General features: G+C 32.6%; 1 protein-coding gene across 1 annotated transcript; it reads right to left on the minus strand.

The window, feature by feature from the left end:
- Positions 1-4976: 4976 nt before the first annotated feature.
- On the minus strand, positions 4977-22170 carry LOC148612324 (homeobox protein MOX-2-like). The gene is made up of 3 exons (XM_088593651.1): positions 21588-22170; positions 6836-7005; positions 4977-5653 (listed from the first exon to the last, which is right to left on the minus strand). The coding sequence occupies exons 1-3, from the start codon at positions 22057-22059 to the stop codon at positions 5471-5473; spliced, it is 825 nt and encodes a 274-aa protein (XP_088449777.1). The 5' UTR covers positions 22060-22170; the 3' UTR covers positions 4977-5470.
- Positions 22171-24438: the final 2268 nt, after the last annotated feature.

Below are 24438 nucleotides of genomic sequence, written 5' to 3' on the forward strand. Positions count from 1 at the left end.
AATAATAGTTTTTCTTGCTTTGTTCTACGTATTTTATTTATGTAAAATTGCATTTTATGAAGGTAGTATTTACACGATGCTAAAATCAATAGTACCATCGTTTATTAAAACGAATAAAGTACGATAAATAACTATTTCTTTCAAAATGTTATTTGCATATTTTTATCGGGATTGATAAAGGTTGTGTAATCGTGATATTATTTATGTAAAATAATATTCTATGATGACAATTTTTAATAGTTGCTGCAGTCTATTGTGAATGCCACCGTTGATGAAGGCAAATAGATTTATTTTAAATGAAACTTACATATTATACGTAATTTCGCATCCGTATCCATAATTTAGAGGTGGAGTTGAGACGCTGTAAAACTCAGAGCATGCAACGTTTGTGTGTAATGTCCTTTATGACGAGCATCATTTCTTCTTAAATTACACAAACCATGCACAATAAGGAATCACGAATAAATTTGCTTAAAGATATTTAAAACAAGTACTATCTTTAAAAAAAATGGCCGACGCATTAAAATTTTACTGAGAAGTTTCTACGTTTCTTTCAAGAAAATAACACATGGCATGCAATTTCAAATGTTCGATACAGTTTTTTCGAACGCAATTTCAAATTTTCGATACAGTTTATTTGAACGCCACTAAGTTATCAGTATTTGGCCAATCGGGAAAAAGAATTGCGATCAGGTGAATTGCGTTTCCATAGAAGAGCGTCCTTAAGGTCAAAGGGTAAAAAGCGAAACTATACCGACTGCGTCGGAAAAAAAATTCAACGTAATTATATTAAACTGGTATATTGCTAGTCTAGAAACAAACTTCCGATTTCTCTACATTATTCTCAAAACTCGAGTGAAGGAGTATTTTCATAATAATATTTATAATATATGTCAGTCATAATAAATATGGACATTATAGATCAAACAATGCTTTGAAGGTGGTATAGAACAATAAGAAAACATAATGACAACACCGAGAGAAATCTATACGAAAAAAGATGTTTGCTTTGAATCGATATTTTTTTTTCGATGTATAGTCCCCAAATGATTGCTGATAACAGAACTTTTTGCAATTAGTTATTAAGTTAGCTTTATCCTCATTGTAATTGAAATGAACTTCAGAACTCTTATTTATTTCTATTAAAGTAAAAAAATTGTTTTGTAATGATATTCATAAAAAAAGAATTTGTGCCCAGTGCCTACCCCATTCAACATTTGTGAAGTTTACAAACAAAAAATTGAGGTACAGTCGAAATGAATGTTCGTATAAAAGCTTCGATATTCGTTTGATCAAGTTCCCAACAAAAGGGAAGCACACGAAGCAGAGAAAAATCAAACGAAAATAAGCATTCGGAACTACAAGGAAAATAAGGAGAAAGGGATTATGTGAACAATTAGATAAGCGTCCAATGTTATTCAAGTTTATTTCAACAACTGCTTTGATCATATTCGATTGCATGCAGAAGACGAAAATAACCCAAAAAATAAATTTTTATGTTTGTCATCAAGGTTTAGATAAACAGGTTTACTGTACAGAACATGGAGAAACTTGTTGTTTTAAGCGTTATTATGGGTACATTTAAACTGTTGATGTGCAAACTACAATTTAATCGACACAAAGGGACTTAAAAAAGCTGTTGGTTTAAATATGTTTCACTTTATTAGACGATGGGGAACGAGATGACATGATGCGAAGATGAGATGATACGGAATTATACCATGGTATCTAGTTCAGTCACTCTGAATGTTTTGGGTGCGGAAGGATCTAAAATAGGAGACAATGTGAAATGATTAATTTTAAAAAGTTGTAAATATCTAATCCATTATAACGTCGTAGCGTCAGCGACGTCCAAAATATGAAGATGCGTTGAAACATGAATAGCTAAAATGGTTGTGTCGGAAGTGATGTATTTCTGAAATGAGTATGCAGTTAGGAAGAGATTGTTTGAGCATGTGTCACAGGAAGTCTTGCATGTCCCTGTTGGTCATGGAATAAGCTACATAATGACATACCGGTGCAAAATGTTATTTGAATAATGAAAAAAATAGCTCTATTCCTCATAGGCAAACCTAAATTCATATTAGAAGTTACTTTGTATTGACATTCGTCTATCTACGTCAAGCGCCCATATTATTTTTTTTTCTTTTTACTCCAAAACATCGGAAACTTCTAATTTCCGTCAAAGAAGAAAATGTCATCCTGCGAAAAGATGAAAATTAACATGTCAGGGTTAAATATCAATTATGAACTAATTTTGACCTGAAGCGACCGGAGATTAGTAATTCATTTCTATGATTTATAAACGGTCCAGTGACAATGTTTATGCAGTATTGTCCCCTTTTTACAAGTGAGGTATAAAAAATATGTCATATTGAGCAAAGGCATTACAGATCCTTCGAGTCTTATATATCTGGACGAAAATGTAACACCACTTTGGTACTTAATATTGAAAATGTCGTGATCAGCTACATCGATGCAGTCATTATTAAAAATGTCGCTGTCGACTATGTGATATGACAAAAAATAATAATTAACACAACGTCGGCACTACGAAAAATAACACAATGTCGTGACCGGCTACATTGTTAACAATCATTGCATACAAAATTTGACTATCGCTTATGGAAATGAATTAAGTATAATGCATATGCACTTCAAGAGAGATGCTGTTATGTACTATTACCAAATGTCATCCCATATTTACATAAAGTATTGTCAATTGTCATATTATTGAAATCTTGTATCTTTTATTTCATGAACCATTCATACTTTGTTTTAGTTAACGATATCATTAAATCTTAAGGGTTATAAGTATGTGTCTCACTCTACTGAATACGTTCTCAGAAATAGAAGTAACACCAAGTTGATTTAATCAAGCCACAAGAATCATATATCATAACATAGTTCGTGGCTGCATACTGCAGACTTGAAATCTATAGTCTTTGAATAATTTTCGCTACATTCGAGGTCACGAAATATCCGCGAGAAATACCCTCCACACAATTTTGTTCTTTTCTTTTTTCTAAGACTTTAAGTGAAATTAACACCAAGGCGAGATGATGGAACCCAGCAAATCGCAAAAATAACTATACGCGAATAACAGCATATAATTTAGAGCATTGTAAGTTGAAGGATTTTACCATTGAAGTAATAGTCAGTTTCTGTATGCTTGGTGCCTTTTTTATTTTCAAGGGTGTGTTTTGACTATGGATTTTTTCACCATCGTTGAAAATCGATAATTCTACATAGTACAGATTTTGCAGAAAGCAACCTTGTTCATTTCTAACAGTTATCAGATTTTCTTGTGGCTCGTGCTGTTAGTTGCTCTGTCTGCACTTTTAAGTTCTGTGTGTGTGTGTGTGTGTGTCTTGTTGTTATTTTTTTATTTTCCCTCGCGTGTACCTTTAATATTGCCACGTCTTCTCCATTGCACTGTTATATCGTTTAAATTTTGAAAATGATAAATCAAACCGTACGAAACAACGTTATCAATGATATATGACTTATCCGCAGGGACGTGGTTTCTATGTGTGGATGTACAAAAAAAGTTAATTAAAAAGTTACTCCGTTTCTTTTATCCCGGTAATGCAGTTTTAATAAAACGTTTGAAGACTCCTCCCGACCAATTAATGAAAATAATCACTTAAATGCCAAATTTCAGCAGGGTTGTCAAATGGTAAGTTTATTTGTTCAATGAGCAGAATTCCTCCTTTTTCCAACACAGTGTGTGAAACAGCTGTGGTGATGCAAATTTCTGCAGATGTCTAGAAAAAATGAAGCAAATTGATGCGTAACGTCATGATGAGAATAACAGTGCCCTTTTGAAAGATTTTTTGTTTTAACTCAATAAAAGTGAAAACTATTTACAGATTTTTTTCAAATATTACAAGATCAATGATGCTGAAAAAAATATTTTTGTGACTCCCAATCGGTCAGAACTGATGTCCGTCTACTCGACTGTTACGTCACTCTGTGTTTAAAGTATAGTGACAAGGGATATACTTATTTTCAATCGCGGATAATACACCTGTACGATTTTTGTTCATATTCAATACCTATTTAATGATTTGAGAGCCGAAATTTAGATGATGCTTTCATTAGCAATTTTTATCATTTAACATAGATTTTTATTAACACGCTAAATTATTGTAATTGATGTTTATATTTTTGTGTGTGTGTGTGTGTGTGTGTGTGTGTGTGTGCGTTTTATTTTAACTTGTTTTTCTGTCAATGGACCTTTAAAAAAATTCCGTTCCAATGATTTTTAACTTTTTGCATGTTTAGTACATTGCACGTGCCTAAAGAAGCGCCTCAAAATAAGAATGAAGAACTTACTCCCATTACTCGAAAACGAAAAATCAGACAATAATAAAATCGAAAAGGAGTTCACATCAATAGACAGAAACAACTTACCAAAGTTTTACTACATAAAAATATGTGGTAATTTTTTTTAATTTATTGTGCATCTGGACGACGGACGGATTGACAAACATGGGTGCCATACCATTTTACGACCCGTCTGGAAAGTCGGGCGTTAAAGCAAACTATTCAAAATATGAAACTAAAACGCCCACAAACATGAATACTTGAACACAACGGATTCTCACCTAAAACAAGAAAAATCTAAAAAACACTAATGTTTTTGACAGTGTTCCTTCCTGATATATGTAGATCGTTCAATTTCTACAATAATTTTGATTGCAATTTCTAAAATTATCTTTATCATCTATCTATCGAGATTCTTACCACAACGGATGCAGAATTTTAAAAAAAAACGCTAGAAATTATTGGAGAATGAGAAGACTACACAAAGCAAATAAATAAAGACAAGGCAATAAAAATGCTGAAAAGACAAACCAGATAAACTAAACACGCATGTTTTCTAAAGTTTTGACTTTTTTATATAGCTTGTTTCAAACTGTTTTACTTTAAAAAATGCTGATATATACTTATCATAAAACAGATTTCATCGATATGTTATGATTATTTTATTAGTTACGATTACGTATCAAATACAATAAATAAACTGTTCTCAATCAACATCGATAACAAGTGACGTCATTTTTATGGACAGTATTCTTTTCATTTTCAAAGTTTCTAACACAACGAAACACATAAATATTCATATATACAAACACATTATTCTACGCACTTGATTTCTCAGTGAAGATATGTTGGAGTGGAAAAAGTATCATATACTTAGTATAAGTATAAAAAAAACAATTTTACGTGTAAAGAATTTTTAGGTGGATCAAACATAAATTTCAGACACGTTTACAATATTGAGACCATTGGGATATCCTTGTGCTGTTCAAACACACTTACAAGTACAAGAATCTTGGCATATTCATTGACAGCCAACACATTGGGCACAATACACTTTCATCCCATTTCCGACTAAGGTGCGCATGGTTCGAATAAAGACCCGGTCTTTCAACAGCTAAACCACGTGACACATAGAGTACTTTCACGCGGAAGATAAATCACACAGATTAGTTCTTTGAGAATCATCAATTTCACTGCTAGCGTTTGTAGAAGTTATATTTGGTGCCATAATAGGTTTTAGCTGTCCATCAACCTTATCCTTCACCAACTTTGTTCCTTTCACTCTCTTCCATTTCATCCGTCTATTCTGGAACCACACTTTAACCTGTAACAGAAAAGAGAACCTTTTCAATAAATTTGTGTTTGTGAAGCGGTTCCACTAGTACAGTCATAAATAGTTTTAAAACAAATTTCATGATATTTTTTATTGTCGACGATGAAGGATTCTGCTTTTGGCAGAGTATTTTGCCTTAAAATTGCAATATTATTTCCATAATACAGTCATTACTATGTTCTGTTCATAACTCTAAAAAGAATTATAAGATTTCCCATTGAGAGTCAGTATCTGATATGTGTCCTGGCGTCCTGAAAAGTCGGGATCTTCGAATTTAACCTTACACTGTAAACAGTTATAGATATCAGTAAAGAGTTCGGTCATTTCTCAAAGAACTTATATAGATATTATGTTCCGATTTGTACCATAAATTTACTTTTGCTTACTTCTGAATCACTTGGTATCATTGTTTTATGGTTTGTTTCTTTATTATTTTTTTATTTGGGGGGGGATATGTATTTGTTTTCCTTACCAAAAATGACAAAAAGTACAGGATAAGATCATTATCTATATAGAAATCTTACATTTCTCACAGTCTACTAGTTTGATTTAGAAGGTAGACCTAGGGTAAGGGACATAACTCTTGAAATCGAGAGTATGTTTGTATCATATTCAATTTCATCAAAGCCTATAAAGCTTTCATTTGAAATAGAATGAAATCAATCCATGTTACTTTGATGCCTATATGAGATTGATGTCAAATACTGAATAAAAACGTTCCAATGATTTGTCAGAGTTGTGTCCCTTACCCTAAGTATACCTCTTTAAACAAAAACGGATTTTTCAAATGCAGTCGGTGAAACATGGCATGAAAAAACCATCATTTTGATAGTTTAATTTGACTATTTGCACCATCAGAATCAAGGAAAACAGAAAGATTTTCCATATAATGCTGGACTATTGAGTTACAATTTTATTGAAATGCACTGAAAATGAACATTTCAAGGGCAGATAATTCTGTCAAAAACCTCCTTTTTCTAAGATTCTATTGAAAAATTTCTGCGCAAAGCCAGTGATTCAGATATCAAACAATTGTCTTTTCAAGTAGAGAAGACATCCTTGAGTGATATTTTAATGTCAAATCGGTGCACGTTTCTGATTTTTCCCATTTTGCCTGATTCTTACAAACACTTGCACTTAATTTTCATTCAATTGTTGAAAAACAGAACTTACCTGTCTTTCCGTGAGATCTAGAGCAACGGCTATTTCATACCGCCGTAATCGTGTAAGGTAGTTGTGTACTGCAAATTCCTTTTCTAACTCTCGTATTTGGTGTTTTGTGAAGGCAGTTCGTTCTTTCCTTGGTTTTACAGATAAATCAAGTTTATATGGATCGCTGCTGTCTGTAAAATAGAAAGGCATGCATGTATTATAAATTATTAATCAAATACCCAAAATACGTTAAAATATGTCAAAAACTGACCAGTTGATATAAATTCAAACCGGTCATCTATACGGGGCCAATAATGAAAAAGTGGACCAATATGGATCAAACCAGGGCCCATACGACATCATAACTTCCGGTCGTTTGACACCGCCATTTTGAGTTAGAATTGGATTTAATGAATTTTGATTATCAGGACTAAAAGCTGCAGGAAAACAAAAAAATCTTCCATTTGATACAAAAAGGATATTTAAGACTGAATAATGCAAATAAATCTATATGTTGTTGGTAAAACACAAAAACAACTGTTCTACAAATCATCTAGTTGAGCGGTTAATAAAATTGTCAATAAATATGTAATTTCATATTGGCCCTGCTATAGGTTTCGGTCAATCATATTGGCCTCGAGAGCCGTATTGGCCCTCGGCGATGATTCAGGACACATACGACCGCCTCGATCAATATGACAGACCTCAAACCTATAACAGGGCACATGTTTATAAACATATTATACAATGTAATATTAAGATATCTGATAACTGTGTCAGTGGACAGTCAAGTTTTGAATCGATAACAATATATGGATTTTAAGCATTATTGACTATTCGTACGAGTCGCGCAGAAACGAAATTCTCTGATAAACTTGGATGACTGGACTAGCTGCATAATGAATATGTCGTGTTCATGTCAGAAACTCTCCTAGTGGTTAACGATTTCTGCAATACATACCCAGTTTTGTCGTACAAATACTGCAGTCCTCGAAATTCTTTGTATAGTCTTTAGATTAGTGTGGGCTTTTTCATTTACAAGAAAGCTTACCCTGCGCGCGCACTAGGTCAGGAAGTGTTTACGAGGTCTACCTTACATATGCAACTCTCCGCACATGTGCACATGGTTGGAGCAGGCTTACCCTATTAGTGCAACAAGTCAGTGAAAACTAACCCAACCAGTACATCCGATTCTTTTTTTTCAAGTTTCTTAGGATTTTTGGTAAGTTCTAGAGTTCAGAGTTGGTTAACTGAACAATGATTTTATCTTGTATTGGCGCAATCCTCTATGTTTTGTTTTGTCTTTTATGTTTCTGAAACTGACTTTCCGGGTTCGGATATCGAAAACTGTGATTTTATTTGGTTTCTCTTCGAACAGATCTTACAATTTAACATTAGCATAACATACAGGTAAAATGTAAAATATGTACAAAACATTACAGTGGGGCATAATATACATGTACATGTAGACTGTAAATACACTGTAAATGTATCATCAATGTATTATAAATGTATGTACTATTTCCAATAAAAGAACGTTTTTGAATTAATATTCATTCGGTAATTGCCCTTGGAAAGTAGGACAGAAAACTAAGAAAAATATTAATTGCCAATATGTCCCACGGAGAAAGCAGTATATTTTTAACCCATCCTTCAGCAAAAACTCTCTTGGAGCGATATTCAAACAGAAATTAATTACGTGAAGGATGGTATTGCCATCATATTTTTCGGTTATGGTTGTAAGGTTTTCTCACATCTCCGAATAATGAGAAAACCAGATCCACAGGGACTTGTTTTTGAATGGTGAGTTGCTTCAGCGAGGATGCTAAGACCACACGTGCAAGCACGGGCTTATGGTTCCAGGATAAATATATGAGTACACTGAGGGGATAAACTTATAGAGTCTGGAATGTCATAAATGACAACTCATGAAACTGTACTAATTGTAGGTCAATATTGAAGACAATTGACACAGTGTCATTGGAAACAATTGATGATACAACAAATGTCGTACAATTTTGAAGTTGTGTCATTCATATCATGCAAAATGTTAGTCATGCAGAGTTAACAAAAGAATAAGATATTATTCTTGGGAAGATATGCTCTCTAATTGCTATCAAAATGCTTTCATACCCTAATCGCACTCTTAATTTTTTTATTATATGTTTGTTTGTTTTTGTTTGTTCGTTTTTGTTGCTTAGTTTTTGCATTTTGCCGTCTTGAAATCTTTACTCTCATATCTTTAGCTTGTATTCAATTAGTAACGTATTTCGTTGAATGCACTTTGTGTAAGACTGGTATGAAATTTTAGGTTTGATTTTTTTTCTCACAAAAATGTGAACTGGCTGTGTTCACCAAACCCTATCTATCTCCTCACCTTTAAACTAATCTCAAAATAAGAAAAATGGCGTACCGTTATTGACATGCATGCATTTTTGCGTAAAATCTTTTGAAGTGTTAATTCCCATAGCGCTAAATGCATCTCCGTTTTGACGTGAACAAACAGCATTCATCTAAGGATCGCCTTTGTTTTTCTTTTAGAAATGTGTTTATTCTCGAGGAGGAACTAAATAAATTTGATACAACTTGAAACCACCATTTTTATAAAATATTTCGATAAGGCATATTCATCATGTGTTCAGTTCGCTGTAAAAATATTCCCAAATGAAATTGATAAGTTGTATAAATACATAAAAACGAAACATTAAGGAATTAATTACAAAACCAGATCTTCGTTGTGCTATCATGCATCTGAAGGTTGTCGTTTTATAATCAGAGGTTACACCTATTTTATGATTTAAGAATAAATCCTGCACAATGCACTGATATTGATAGAAATAATATTGGAAATATCGCTTGGTTATGCAATGTTTGATGTCAATACCTCAGAATATTATTTCTGGTGAGACAGAAATCGTGCATTTGATTTGTAGAAGTAATGCAGTGATGATTATATGTTTCGTATTTTTATTTGTTTGTTTGTTTGTTTGTTTGCTTGCTTGTTTACTTATTTTTGTCTGATCTTGGTGCTGATCAGACTTTTCGTGCAGATGGTTAATAATATTGAAACATCTCATTTTCCAGTTGCCGATGTTTTTTTTTCAAATTATATGAATATTGTCTATATAAGCAATTTATTTATTCCTTTACATGTACCTGTCGTAAACTGTGTTCGTTTTTAAAATACATTGGTAATAAAAAAAAACATGTAGAAAGTCCATAAAAGGCTGCCAGTAGGGTTTGTCCGTCCACGTTTGTTGTATTGCCTCTGACTGGGAAGTATCATTTACCAACAGAATCAATACTAATTATGTCAGTTCGTCATTCTACAATCTAATCGTCTCATCGTCCCCTCTCTTGAAACAAATAAACGATAAAAAAGAGCTAACAAAACGAACTAAACAAAAAATAAAAAATAAGATATAACAAATACAATTTTACAAAAAAAGGTTTATATGGGATATTTCACATGAAGGAATTATGGATTTTTGAATATAGTGTATTCATTTTGTCAATGAAAATGAGAACAATAATTGTTTCTTGTTTGCGGTAGGTGCCTTCGTAGAGGACGTGGTCCTCCTAATGGTAATCGAAACGAATTCAACCTTAGAAACACTGACAGTCCAGTTTTAAGTCTGACAGGAAGTTAACCTGTTATACCGAGTAAGGATATTTGCTAGTTTCGTATCTTTAACAAGAACAAAATCTTGCTCACATTTTCAAGTTTTGTTAAATTATGAAGAAAAATAAATATCAAAATAATTATAGTTATTTGTTCACTGTACACTATGAGTATGATCCTACAACTAGATGAACCTCACTACAGATTCCATGCGCCTGTCCATAGTTTATAGAAGACGTTGGTCATTGATGTGTCTTTGTTATTTAACTTTTAAGTTTGATTTTGAAGAATTTTCATCGTCCTGTTACTGTTTTTTTTTCGGGGCCTTTTAGAGTTCCCTTAAAAGTTGTTTACATTGGTTATATTCGCTGATCTCTGCAGGAATTTACTACATGTATATTGGAATTAAGTTATGCTCTGGTGCATTTGTTGTATTACACCATATCCGCCCTTTTCACACATTCGAAATTTATTTTTGAGCTCTCTCTTAAAATGCTTATATCGCCTGCTGAGTTGCTATGCACTGTCCGATGCGGTGATATATACGACAGAAAAAAAATATCCTTCCCATTAAATCAGAGTTAGACACTTTTTTTCCGAATTCGTGTTTCAATATTATTAAAAAGTACAAGAAAATTTATAAGTTATATGCCAGTATATAAAGCTGATCATTCATTTGTATTTCCATGCCTTTTTTTTTCGGTGCGCATGTTCTGTTTTATTTGTATTGTTGTAGTTTCTTCATGTAGTTTCGATGTATTTTTTTAATGTTGTTTTGAACATGAGTTAAACGCAAATAAATTAAGTTTCATAATTGCAAATTAATTGCCAATTAATTTAGATATTTGATGGAGATAGACTAAAAAAACAGGGAAATACGTATTTTATTAAATTTTGAATCTGACAATTTAAACCAGTAGTTACAGAAACAGTTTGAAATGTAAGATCCAAAATTTAAAGCAAGTATAAATGGATTAAAAAACTTGGAATACTTATCGCGCCATATATAGAATCTATTATTCTAATACATATTCAGAAAACTTTTACTGCTGTACATATAGAACCAATATTGTCTACCAAATGACAATCTTATCATATTTTAATAAATTAAAACAACAATTTTAGAGAGATATGTCAGACTTTTCATGCTAGATATTTTTTGTCGATTTGTTCCCCTAATGTTGTTCATTGTACCTATACTTACCACTTCATTACAAAAATGTCTGCTTCTAGGTTATTTTCAAACTCTTCACTGAATAAAATTCACCGCAATCCATGTATGAAGCCCAGGTGTAAAGTTTGCGTTAACTACTTAGGATAATAAAACAATCAACTGATCATTTTGTGTTATCGATCTCCGATCGACACTTACCGGATAATTAGTTTCAAACATTTTGATGATCTGTGGCACGAGACAATGAAATTCATAGTCACCGAGGTGCTTAATTCAATGGTAATTAATACAGCGATCAAGCAAAGGGAACTATCAAAATTTAATTACATTTGTCGTAGCAGAGAAAGGAATCAAATAAATTGATGATTTACAGTTCAATTTATGTTCCATGCAAATCCAAGTGATGCCGAAACAGCGATCAGACATTTTTATGATAACATAGAGGATTTTGAACATTAATCCATGTTGGCAAGACTAGTCAAAGAAAGAGACAAACTTGAATCTTAGTAGTGCATACATCATAAAAATGCTACTCCTTTGTTATGATTGGGTTCGGTCCCTCTACGGAAAAACCCATGATTAATGAAAGAGTGTGTATTTTATCCCGGATATTCACAAACTTTTATTTTAATTGAAAAATGTATGGTACGGAATAACTTAATCTCCAGTCATGTTTATTCTTAAACACAGAATGTATTCAGTTTTGTCATAAATAAACAAGAAGTCTTCCTTTTAGAATGAAATACTATGAAACTACATGACATTTCATAATCTACATGTATATTGCTCTATGAGGAAATGGATAAATAGGGATTATTAAATAAAATCATTTCAACAGTGTATATATATTCACTATGAAACAAAACAATTTCTTTTAAAGTAAAATATTAGATACCGAAGTATTCCATTAGGAATGTATCGAAGTTAGTACAAATTTTCGGTACGAAGTTGCAACGGAAGTTAAATAACCGGTAAGTATTAGATATGTGAATGAAATCCTGTTGTTATCGCCTTCAGAATAGGAATCAGACCATATTACTCCACTCCCCCACCCCCCCCCCCCCCAAAAAAAAAAAATAATAATAAAATAAAATAAAAATAAAATCATGATGAAACCCATTCGATCTATCACTTTGATGACTACAGAAGCCGTGGTGCACAGTGTAGATGCTCTTGTGTAATCGAAGTTCGTCGGGCAATCGCGATCCTACTGGGCTCTTGTGTAGAGAGACATGGCAGTGACAATCCCACTAGAATTCTAACGGGATTGCCATTGCCCAAGATGATCTTCCAAATTGTCTCTCAACATCAGAGCCCACGGTTTTGCTTTGGCTTCCTTACGCTATATATAATAGGTTTGCTCAATGAGCTTGTGAGTCCCATGCATACTCTTATGTGGATAATATTATTTTTTATTCATGCAACAGTCTTTTCCTTTAAAAATCCAAAAAAAAATCATATACCAATCATATCAATATTACAAAGTTCCGTATGCTGTACACGTGTTTCAAGGAGTGACCTCTCATCAGTACATTAGAACAAAATACTAAAAAAATTCAAGATTAAAATAATAAATTATATCCAAGAAGTCTTCAGAAGCAAATCAAATCTTAAAATTTTCATGTAAAGTGTCTATTTGTGTCGGTTATAAGTTTGACATTATTTTATTTGCACTAGTGCAATTTAAGAATAATACAGAATATTCATGTATCGTACTGCTGTACAATTATGAATTCATAGTGTATTTCTATGCCAAGGAAAAATGTATTTTGGTTGTTGTCTTTAATACCTAGGTGAATGATTCATGTACAATATTCCTATTATTTATAATCTCTTTTCTGGGTAAGATTTTATTGTTAGTGTTTTTAGTGATAAAATCTACAACTAAGAATGTTGATGACAATTGCACCGTAAATATCTAATATTAGTAACTCATTTTTACACAGACAAAGTTGATGACAATCCAGTATCCTAAGGGATTTAAATGTTTTTTTTTCAACAATAATAAGTTGGAACAATCGGACCGATCATGGAACTGAAATGCGGAGCAAATATTTTTGAGATACATCTTTAAGGGGTGCGAAATAGAGAATGCGTTGAGGGACATTATACAATGTATATTGCAAGTTAAGATAGGGTTTTTGCATCATCAGAATATTCATCAATATTCATACAATAACCCTTTTATTATATAGTTAAAAATTTGTAGTTAAGTGTTCCTAAAGTATTATCTAGCTGAGGTGTGATTTTTACATCTTATTCTATTATTGAACGAGGACTAGTATATAGCGATAGTAGCACTAGTGCAATGTGCCTTTATTTTTCTTTTGACAGTGTTTTTATCCATTGACTACACGACTGGGACATGGATACAAATGTAGAACTTTGGATTTTAAGTTTAATGTATGTAGTTATTCAATACGAATCCTTCCCCGTCGTTTCAACTTCGATAAAATTCGACACCAGCCACTTCTACATGTTTAAAATCCCATTTTATATACGTGTACAATTTGCAGCTGTTTACATTTTCTCCTGACCTTTACTTTGCTTTTGTCAAGTATTTATTTGACCTCAGTTCGTTCTTTCTCTAGGGGTTCGACTAATTCTGTTCTGCCCCTCCAAAAAAAAAAACAAACAAACAACTACAACTACAACTACAACAACAAAAACAAAAATAAGCAAAAAAAGGACGATGTCCTGTTACATTAAACGACAAGCGTCTTTTCCTTGGAGTCGATAAAAAAGAGCGAGAAAAGGAGTGAAATATCGGTGATTATTTTACTTTTTATTTCTATTGAATTGAATAAGCAAAAGAATATTAGTAAATAATAAAACTAGAATATACGTTTTAAAGGGTGTGTGCTTTAGGATGTAAATATAGCCTTAATGCCAAAAATTGATAATGAAATATGTATTTTATTCTAAATATCTGATATAATATGTTTTTTTTTTCAAATATCACAAATAGTACTTCTACCCATGGGTCTTTTTGCATACAAACCAATAGACATGTAATTGACAAGTGAAAAAAAAATTTAAAACTTATGCCTTGATTATGTAAAACTAGTATAAGGTTATGTTCAGATCTCGAAAATTGTTCTTCAGATATTTTGCGAACCAAAATAAAAATCTGTTTTTGGTAAAGTGGGAAATTTATCATGAAATCTAGTCTTAACACAATAGTCATGTTGTGTTAATAAAATTCAATTATATAACAGTTACTTCTTCAATCCTGACATGTGTAAGTGGATTACATGTCAACGTAAGAAATATTTTGCTAAGTATAAGTGTTTAATCAAGTTAAAAAAGATATTTAAAAAATAAACATAGATCTCTAATGTCCTGGATATTGATTTATAGAAGACCTTTAAGAAACGTCGGCGAAGATTATACATGCATGCACTGGTACTAAAATTGGTCCATAGTTTTAACCAAGAATAAATATCCCAAGAAAATGATTTTGATATTTCATTAGATGGTACAGGTAAATTTATAGAATTAGATATTACATTAAACTTGTCTAAACTGAGTCCTTTGGATTAAGGTGTCGTCCGTTTAAAGAGGTGGACCTAGGGTAAGGGACATAACTCTTGATATCAGTGATATGTTTGTACCATATTAAATTTCACCAAAGCCAAGCTTTCATATGAAACAGAATGAAATCAGCCCAAGTTACTATGATGCTTATATGAGATTGATGTAAAATGATGAATACAAACGTTCCAATGATTTGTAAGAGATGTGTCCATTGCACTAGGTCTAGCTCCTTAAGGCTAATGTTCGGTTAGCAGGGGTACATACCACATTAAAACTGATATGAAGGGACTTCATGCCTGGTTTACAAAGGTTTCAGCTTTATGTAGGGTTTGGTTTAGACAGGTTTCACTGCGAAATGTACCTTATTCAATAAAAGCATTTGACGGATACGGACAGAGTTGGAGAAAGCTTAGTTGAAAAGGAATAAATGAAGAAAGGAAGGAAGGAAGAATAAACGATATGATACGTATTAACCCCCATCTCAACTAAGAGATAAATGTCAAATTGTTGTTAGCACTGTTTTTTTTTATTCTTGTGAAAATTATAGTAATAACAAAATTCAAAAGAATACATGATGTAAAATAAAACTACATGTAAAATCCTACATTTGCATTTCCCATATTACACATGTATTTAGAACTGTTTTTCCTAACATGTATAAAGCGAATGCCAATCAATTACTGATTTCTGAAGTAAAAACTTAAATCGATAGTTAATAGTATCCAACTTTACACACATTTACAAGTGTTTAGTTCTGTTTCACCTTTTTCCTTTTTCTTTTAAACCTGTCCAACAGTTAATTTGCAATCACGTTCCAAATGTATATATTAAACAGAGTAATATGATGAAGGTAAAACCTTTTAAAGCTCCCGAAGAAACATTGATAAAAACAATTTTTGTCAGCTCTTATTTGATATGTTATACCTTCAAGTATGGTAATTTTTTTTAATTATATATATTTGCCCTTAAGCATTATACTAATTGTCATGGTCTGATATATCTATTGGTCGAAATGTCCGGCAGTCATAAAGAATTATTGGTTTTCGTGGACCGAAAGGACTTTGGGTCGAATTGTCCGGCACTGGTTAACATTATGGGTCTTAAAATTTGCGAAACGTCTTAAAAGATTTCTTTTATTGTACTTAGTTTCGCTGCATTCTGTTTCATTTAGTATAGTTTAATTATGTTTTTATTACGATTTGATTCATTTTATCGAATTGTTTTGTTTCAATTCTTTCTTTTATCGATTATTTTCGTTTCGTTTTGGTTCGTTTTCGTTTCGCAATTTTTATGACCCGAGAATTGTGGGTAATATTGATGACATAATTTTCGTAAACATCCGGGAGCAGACTATAAGGCCAACCATATCTTGGAAAAACTATGATTCTATTTGTATTTAATTATCGAAACTAGCAAATATTTTCGGAGACTGGTTTGGCGCTCAATCGCAAATACACAAGTATACGAAAATGAAGCTGCCATTATGCTGTTTTTCAGCTCCTGAAATGCAGGTACAAACCGGATATTGATGCTTTTTCTTGCCATAAGTATAAAGAACCAAGTTGATAATACAACCATAAACGCTCCCCTCGAGAGCGTATCATCCTACACTGAAATTAAACTCAAATGGAACTAATGCAGCTCAAGAAAATAATTTCCTTGATCAATATAAGTTTTCAAAACAAGACTCTGTGTACCAATTTGAATTTTCCCGCCAATTTCACCTGGTCAAAATCCCGGCTCTTCACTTCCTGTCAATCGGTACTACTCGGCCATTTCCGCTACACTAAAAAATTACCACGGATGAAGAAAAAAGAATTTCTTCTTGAAAAAAATTGCCGGAATTGTAGTCATAAGTAGTTATTTCCACTAGGTGGCGCTAAAAAATTGGTTACATGTCACAAGAAATAAAGAACAATAACTCAGTCAAGAATTTTGTCCGGACAGATTCTTCCGCCTAGTGTCTCCGAGGTTTTTCTTCGGTGTAACTAGATAACCTAAGGAGTTCTGATTGCACTTCCTGTTTATCATAAAATATTGATGATAGGATGGAGATTTTGACTGATAATTGTATTGAGTGGATAATGCTTAGCACGTTAATGCTTTTTGGCACAATATTGCAAGAACTTCATTCCCAAAATGCTAATTTGTTACTAAACAAAAAGGAGTCCCTAAAATCTTTAGTTCATTTGATGACTAGATCTTAATTTTATTTGCAGAAATAATATTATATCAATGGAGTATTATTGAGTTGAATAGTCGCCAGAAACAAATACTTACAGGTTATAAACGATTTATTGAATGATTATTCAAAGGAATTACATTTGGAAGATATTTTGTGCAGTGTTCAGAAACAGTAGGGCAGTTCCAGCTATGAACCGGCCACATAAGGTATTTTGATAAATTACCCCCCCCCCCCCCCCCGTAAAAACAATACATTATTATTGCAGATCGCCTACACGCCAGGCCTTGTCATTAGTGGTGCGAGATAAATAACGATATAACGATCGTTCGGACAAAAAGAATTTCCATTTCCTATATGCCTTTGAAGAGAAATTGAATATGCTAGTCATTTCTTACTATTTTGTCCATGTCATCAAGTGAATCTCGATACTTCAACTTCGGATTCAATTGACATGGTATCTTCTCTTATTTCGGTCAGATGAGATGTCGGACGAGAGAAACATTGAAACGTTAACTACTGATATTTTTTTACACAGAGCAAGCGTTTCAAAATGACAACCTATAAATAATACAGTTTCTTCTTTTGCGTTTTATTTGGCGATTAATTCTCACTTATGATTTCAACAATATCTTTGAGCACTAAATATCAACATCTTCACCGAATTCACGAACACTAGAGCACTACTTCCTTAAGGTATGCTATATGTTAATATCAGAATTATTATTCATGATTTGTATGAGACGGGACGAGATAAGACTTTTAAGTATTGTTTCCAGATCCTACAATCAGTTTGTTAAAGTACATATTCATCTGTTGTTGCGACTTGCTAAAATATGCAAATTACTGAATAGATATATTTGAACTAAACAAAACAAATATTCATGGCCACAATCATAAATATATTATCCGATGGCCTCTCTCGACACTTAAATAACCGCTTTGGGTAGGAAGATAAGTGAACTTATTTTTTCTCTCTTTATTCTCTGAACCAATACGTCAAATTCTCATTGATAATCAAAATATTTGTTTCAAGTTTTTGGTTTGGCAATACAATTTAATGGGTAGGGTAATATTTTGGAGGGAACAAAAACAGCTGTATTTTACTTTTGGCCTGACGATTTATTTTTGATCAATATTATTTTATTGAAAATAAAGAACGGCAACTTAGTACTCCCTATTTTCCCCTTTATTAAATCATGTGATTCATGGTTTCTTTTTCTTCAGAGAGTCTCAAAGTTCAATGCGAATTGTATGTTAAAAATTATTGGTAAGCTTTAAGGGAATTGAATAACTTCCTTTGTACGATTACCAAAAAATATAATTAAAAAAAATCAAGACAATTCATAATTTCAGGAATGTTTCTGTAAAGTGGCACTGAGTATTTACACTGTCCGCCCCTGAGCCAACATCCGTCGCTTGGTTGATTTATTCATTCACGTTTGTTTGACCCAAATACATGAAAGTACGAATATGACTAATTCATACGAAAAAAAATACAAAAAAACTGCCTGCCATGAAGACTGTCATATATACGAACCATGTCGTAATTGATTACTATAATATTGTCTGTGCTTTCTTTAAAAAAAATGGGGGCATATGTTATCAAAGTGAACATTCTTTTTTTCCTTTTCTGCATCTATTCAAAACATTTTTCTTGAGCATGTTGAAAACACATTTTCTTTAAAGTATAGTACGTAAACTAAAGATTGTAAAATTAACATATCAAGCTTTAGCCCAAGTAAACGTGACGGGTAGATTCTAATCCGAATTTCACAACAATATTGGGTGGGTGCGAGGATTTTATTATTTTTTATTTCTTTGCAGATATTTGCTAGCCTAATTTTATCTATTTGAAATATTGATATGTTCTAAATTCATAGCCACATCTGTTTCAGAGATGAAACATAATTTTAGTCCCCAAGAAATGAAAGATTTGTGTGTCATAGTATCTACCATAAACTGACGTGGAAACAATTCTGATTTTGAAATTCCCGCACTATTTTTTTCTTTTTTTGGTTAACTTTTTAGGGGCGAGAGGGGATAAGAATCTACTAATTATTTTTATTTGGCCTTACTTCAAAAAGTTGTGGTACTATATGGTAGAAAGGTGAACAATAAACTTCAAAAATCTGATGATGGTAAATTTTACATAGACAGCTAAACCTGTTCATCAACACAGACTTGATGTAAGTTTCCGTGTAAAAACTGACAATTAATTTTTGGCTTGTCACTCATTTGCCTGAAAATTGCCTGAAAAATGTGCTATACAGGTGCACTTTTAGCCTAAAACAAGAATTATTTTGTTTTGTTCCAAGGAAAACACTAATTATTAAGGTACATATATACAAAAAATCGAAAAACAGTGCTTGCAAAAATATAAACTATAGCAAAGGAACAACTGTGATTATTGTTGTGTTTTTTTTTCATTATTGTTATGAAATGGAGATTTTTTTAACGACTTACTCAAGGGGCGGTAGACAAATTTATTTCCGAGCAGTAGAACATTATATAGCTTCAAAATAGTTCAATATGACAGAATCATACGGACCAAAATGTATGAAATCTTTGCTTTGAGCGTAAAACAACTCAAATTTTTTCCTCCTCTTAACTATCCGTTGAGAAGACAGTTATCTACGAAAATTGGATCATTTTCTTCTACGACAGGTTGTGAATTTTCTCGTATTTGTTGTTTGACCTGGTGTTATTAAAAATTTTAATCTGGCGGTTTAAACCTTCTACTCAAAAAAGTTTAAATTGCAAGATTCGAATTTTTAACCGTAAAACAAATTGTTATTGTTCGATTAAAAAAAATGATAAATGTTTTACCACATTTTAGACCAAAATGGGTGAATGTACTATAAAAATAAACAAAATCAAATAAGAACAAAAAGTGGATAAACTATGAACAAATAAACAACAACAAATAAAACCGACGTCATTGGATACTATTATGATACGATACTTTACTCATGTATACTCCCATTGTAAAGATTTGAAGCGCAGTTTTTTGCATGCTATTTACATAATTTATCCAGTCCTTTACTACATTCTCCTTACTTCGAACAGCTTTAATTTTCTTTTTGGTTAGTGGTAAGTGGAATTCATTTCAGACAATCATAAAAAGCCTAATTATTTATTTTATATATGATCGAAAATAACAAATCGAATTTTGCAATGACAATATTTGAAATAAATATCGCATTTTCATAAATCAGTAAAGCAGACAGTATAGGAACCGCTAAGATTTCGGTTAAACTTAAGGGGTCATGAAGCACAAGATAAATGTAGCTGTGGTCAGGGGCAGAAATCCGGAATTTAAGTAAGGCTATCATTTGGTATTTTTCTGTCAAAAAATTCGCACAGAAATAACCTTTTTTTACAAAGATGTGAGTCCAACATTCCCCCAGAATCCTAAGGTCGTCAGTGAGGGTATATCCCATTTCTAAATATAGATATTGGTTCAATAGTTATAAAAAAATTAAGTATCATCTTTAAAATCGCACCGAATACAACAAAGGGTCGTTATCAAATTAATACAACTTGTATTTTTATCATTATTTTGCATAAGTCTTAAAATATTTCGTCTTAGTTTAGTTTTTTATTTCACTTTGCCTGATATGTCATTAAATAAGTTGATCTTAAATTGTACCATTCCTTAGAGAATAAGTTGTTTGTTTGCAAAACACTGGCTACAATTATTGCATGAGTTGAATAACTATTTAGAACTCTTTTGTGTCTGTTAGGATCTAATTCATGATGTTTACAAACTTCATTATTAATATTGAAATACTAAAGGCTAAACAAATTAATAAAGATTTATTTTCTTTATGAGTTATTATTAATTATCGTCTACGCTTTTCGTCTAGGTAGACAAAAAAATGCGAAGATTTCAATAAAAAAATCAAAGTGAATTTTTATTATTTCATTGAATAAAAAACATCTAAATAGATTCATTATTTTTGTTTTGTTCTCGTAGCCATTGTGGAAAGGATGAAACTTATATTTTCGCATACATGTCAAGTAAGTTTTTGTATTTTAAAGATTTCATGCCTTTTTCATTTTGATTTGTGACAAGTTCGGGTTTTTTTCTTTGTCTGTTATTTTTTTTGTGATTCATTCTGCATGCCAGACGCAATTCTAATCATATCCATGTCAACATGATGTATTCATAATTATAGGAACTTAACATGTTAGTCGAAATCTACTTTTTATTAGTATCTATTCATGCACAATCACACGTATTAAGAACAGGTACCTCTGTTTTTGTTTTCTTTCTTGTCCATATCGTCGGATAAACATTGGTCCGACGGTGAAGGTGGACACGACGACGACCCACAGAGTCCTTGACCATAAGTCTCTGAATTGTCACAATTTAGTCCACTACTGGAAGAATTTGGTCCCAATAATCGTGGGGGTCCTGAATTAGAGTGATGGATCGACGATCCGTATTCACGTGACACCGGAAAAAAGCTTGATGGCGTTGAGTTCAACGTCCTGTTAAAATTAAACCCAGTACCATAAGGTCCAGACATAAATCCCCAATCACTGGGATAAGAGGAATATCCGAATCCCGATGGAGGGGTTAATCCAACGCCTCCGGACGGAGGATGCATACAGTCAAAAGCGCTGTTCCTTTGGAAGAATCTACCCATAGCACTATAGCCCAAACCACTGTCAGAACAATTTGCGGAAGAATTCGGATTAATTCCTCTTTCTGTTTCTTCCATTATGTTGGTAAGAAAACGACAATTCCTAATTTCTCGTCATAAATCTACAGTTAAAATGACGAAAATGAGTTCTTCAGATGTACCCTGTGCAGACGGTAATAAGTCAAAAGCAGACGATAGGATCAAAAGTTGTTAAACCGTCACTGAAACTTGATGAGCCAATCAAATCACAGTGTTGGCACATCTCGTCTGCTGTTCACGCGATTTTGTTTACGCCTCGTCAGAGTGGTACCGTTTAATAGGTGTTGAATTTTGATGAGAGTAATTTGTCTTATCCAGCAATTCATCTACTTAATTATGCAAGATTGATATGACTGGCAATGAACATGCAAAACATTCACTACAATTACTACTATCACATGACATTGTTAGATATACTCAAAAACATTGGTACTGTAAAATACATTCAATTTTGCATCCTTACATCCCCTTTTACAGTTGTTTTTTTTTCTAGATTGAACTGTTATGTGGGCAATTAGAAAAACTGGCCTCGTTTTAAGGACTTTTTAAGAGAGAAAAAACATAAATTTTTCCTATCGTTTTTTTCGGTTGGTCTTTTTTGGATTTTTTCTACATTACAAAAATAAATAATTCGACATTTAAACTTTTAAATGTCTGAACTCACCGATTAAAATGTTGGAAAACTCTTTTACCCCCAAAAATCTTACGAAATACTTGCCTTTTTTCTAAGTATTTTTCTCACAGGTATTAAAAGCGAACATTTGCAGTAGCCCATAAACTCACAAAGCTATTACTAAGGTCTGACAAAATTGTTATTTATACGAGAAACAACCACAGAGCTCTCACCGTCAAACCATTATCGCACTGATATACAGCCACGTTTGTGCTGAACAATTGCCTTAGCGATGCAAGGCATGTCTATTTCACATAGAAATGGACATTTCTTCTGAAAATTAATCCTTCATTTTGACACTCGAGGCATGATGGACGATGAGAGCTGATGCTACCCGAATATTATGATCATGCATATTGTTAATATTTTCGCTATTCTAACCCCACATGCACAGTACAAATGTTATATCACATGCATGTAGATCTTTTACTACGCCATCTCAAATACAAAACATGCCACTTTTTTCTGCAGACAGGGTATTTGAACTCATAAAACAAAAATATATATTATTATCTTATTCAAAATATAGAAAAAAAAGAAAAATACCCAAACGCTAAAAAAAACCTATTCAGCTGTTACTCTCTGTTGTGTTTAATCTGTTGACGACTCCCTTTAAACTCCGTGAATGACATTCTTCAGAGAATTGTGGCATTTTCACACCATAATCTGCAAGAAAGTCATCAATTTGAAATGCAATACACGTAATGAGTTCGGGTTGTCAATTATCCTGTGAAATGGATTATCCGTTTCAATCGAAACATGTGTTTGTTTTTGCTTACATGCGTTACTATTTATCCTGGAACAAGAGAGGGACAAAAATGCATTATCTCCAATCAGCCGTGAAAAATGGGGTATTTTACATTACTCAATGTTAATTGTTGTCAAGGTGACTTACATAATATTTACGATATTATATATGCACTGTTTTGTAAGAATAATATCGTTTCCTTATTGTTCTGTGAATATTCAATACCGTTCTCGATTCTGACTCGTAAAAAATCAGGATGATTGATCTGTGATTTTTCGAAGAGCACTATTTTACATCTTCTAGAATGAAATTTTTAACAAAATTGTTTTAATATCATTTGCCGATCAATTAATGTCATTTTACATTGCAATGGAGCCGAAATCAAATGATTTCCCGTATGAATGTAGTCCGGGCAGAGTATATTACAGGGTGTGACTGGGCAATCCCAACAACATGCCGCCCCGATACAGTTCCTTAAATTGCCCGTACTAAATCTTGGTATGGGTTTTAATATATTCCGCTTGCATCTCAATAGAACAAAATAACTCTTTTGTAGTTGCAAGTTACATGGACATAAATTTAAATTCTGAAATCATCTATTATAGTTACTGCGCGTGTCGCCTATATCATGTTCAAAATTATCAGTATGAAGTGTTCATCTTAGACGGACAAAGTGCATTTTTATCAATATACAGTGTTCATTTGAACCAGACATTACATGCCATTACATTCGAGGTAGGTATTCGATAGTGATGATTCCAAATCCAGGTGTGAAGTTCTGAAATAAACAATTACAGTACAGGTGTGCAATGCACGTGTTGTATGTAAACCGTTTGGATTGAGTGTTTGTTTTGGCATCTGGTGGGGGCTTTTAATGTCAATTGAACTTTTGTGAAAGAGTGGAATACTTTTATGATAGTGCGAATTACGGATGAGTTTGAACTAAGTACTGGCATTATCATGCTGTTTTGGCTAGAAAAAAAGATTTGTCAAATTA

Source organism: Perna viridis, chromosome 7 (genome assembly GCF_037379345.1).
Source record: "Perna viridis isolate PV_CMFRI_1.1 ecotype Kerala chromosome 7, ASM3737934v1, whole genome shotgun sequence".
Classification (NCBI taxonomy): domain Eukaryota; kingdom Metazoa; phylum Mollusca; class Bivalvia; order Mytilida; family Mytilidae; genus Perna; species Perna viridis.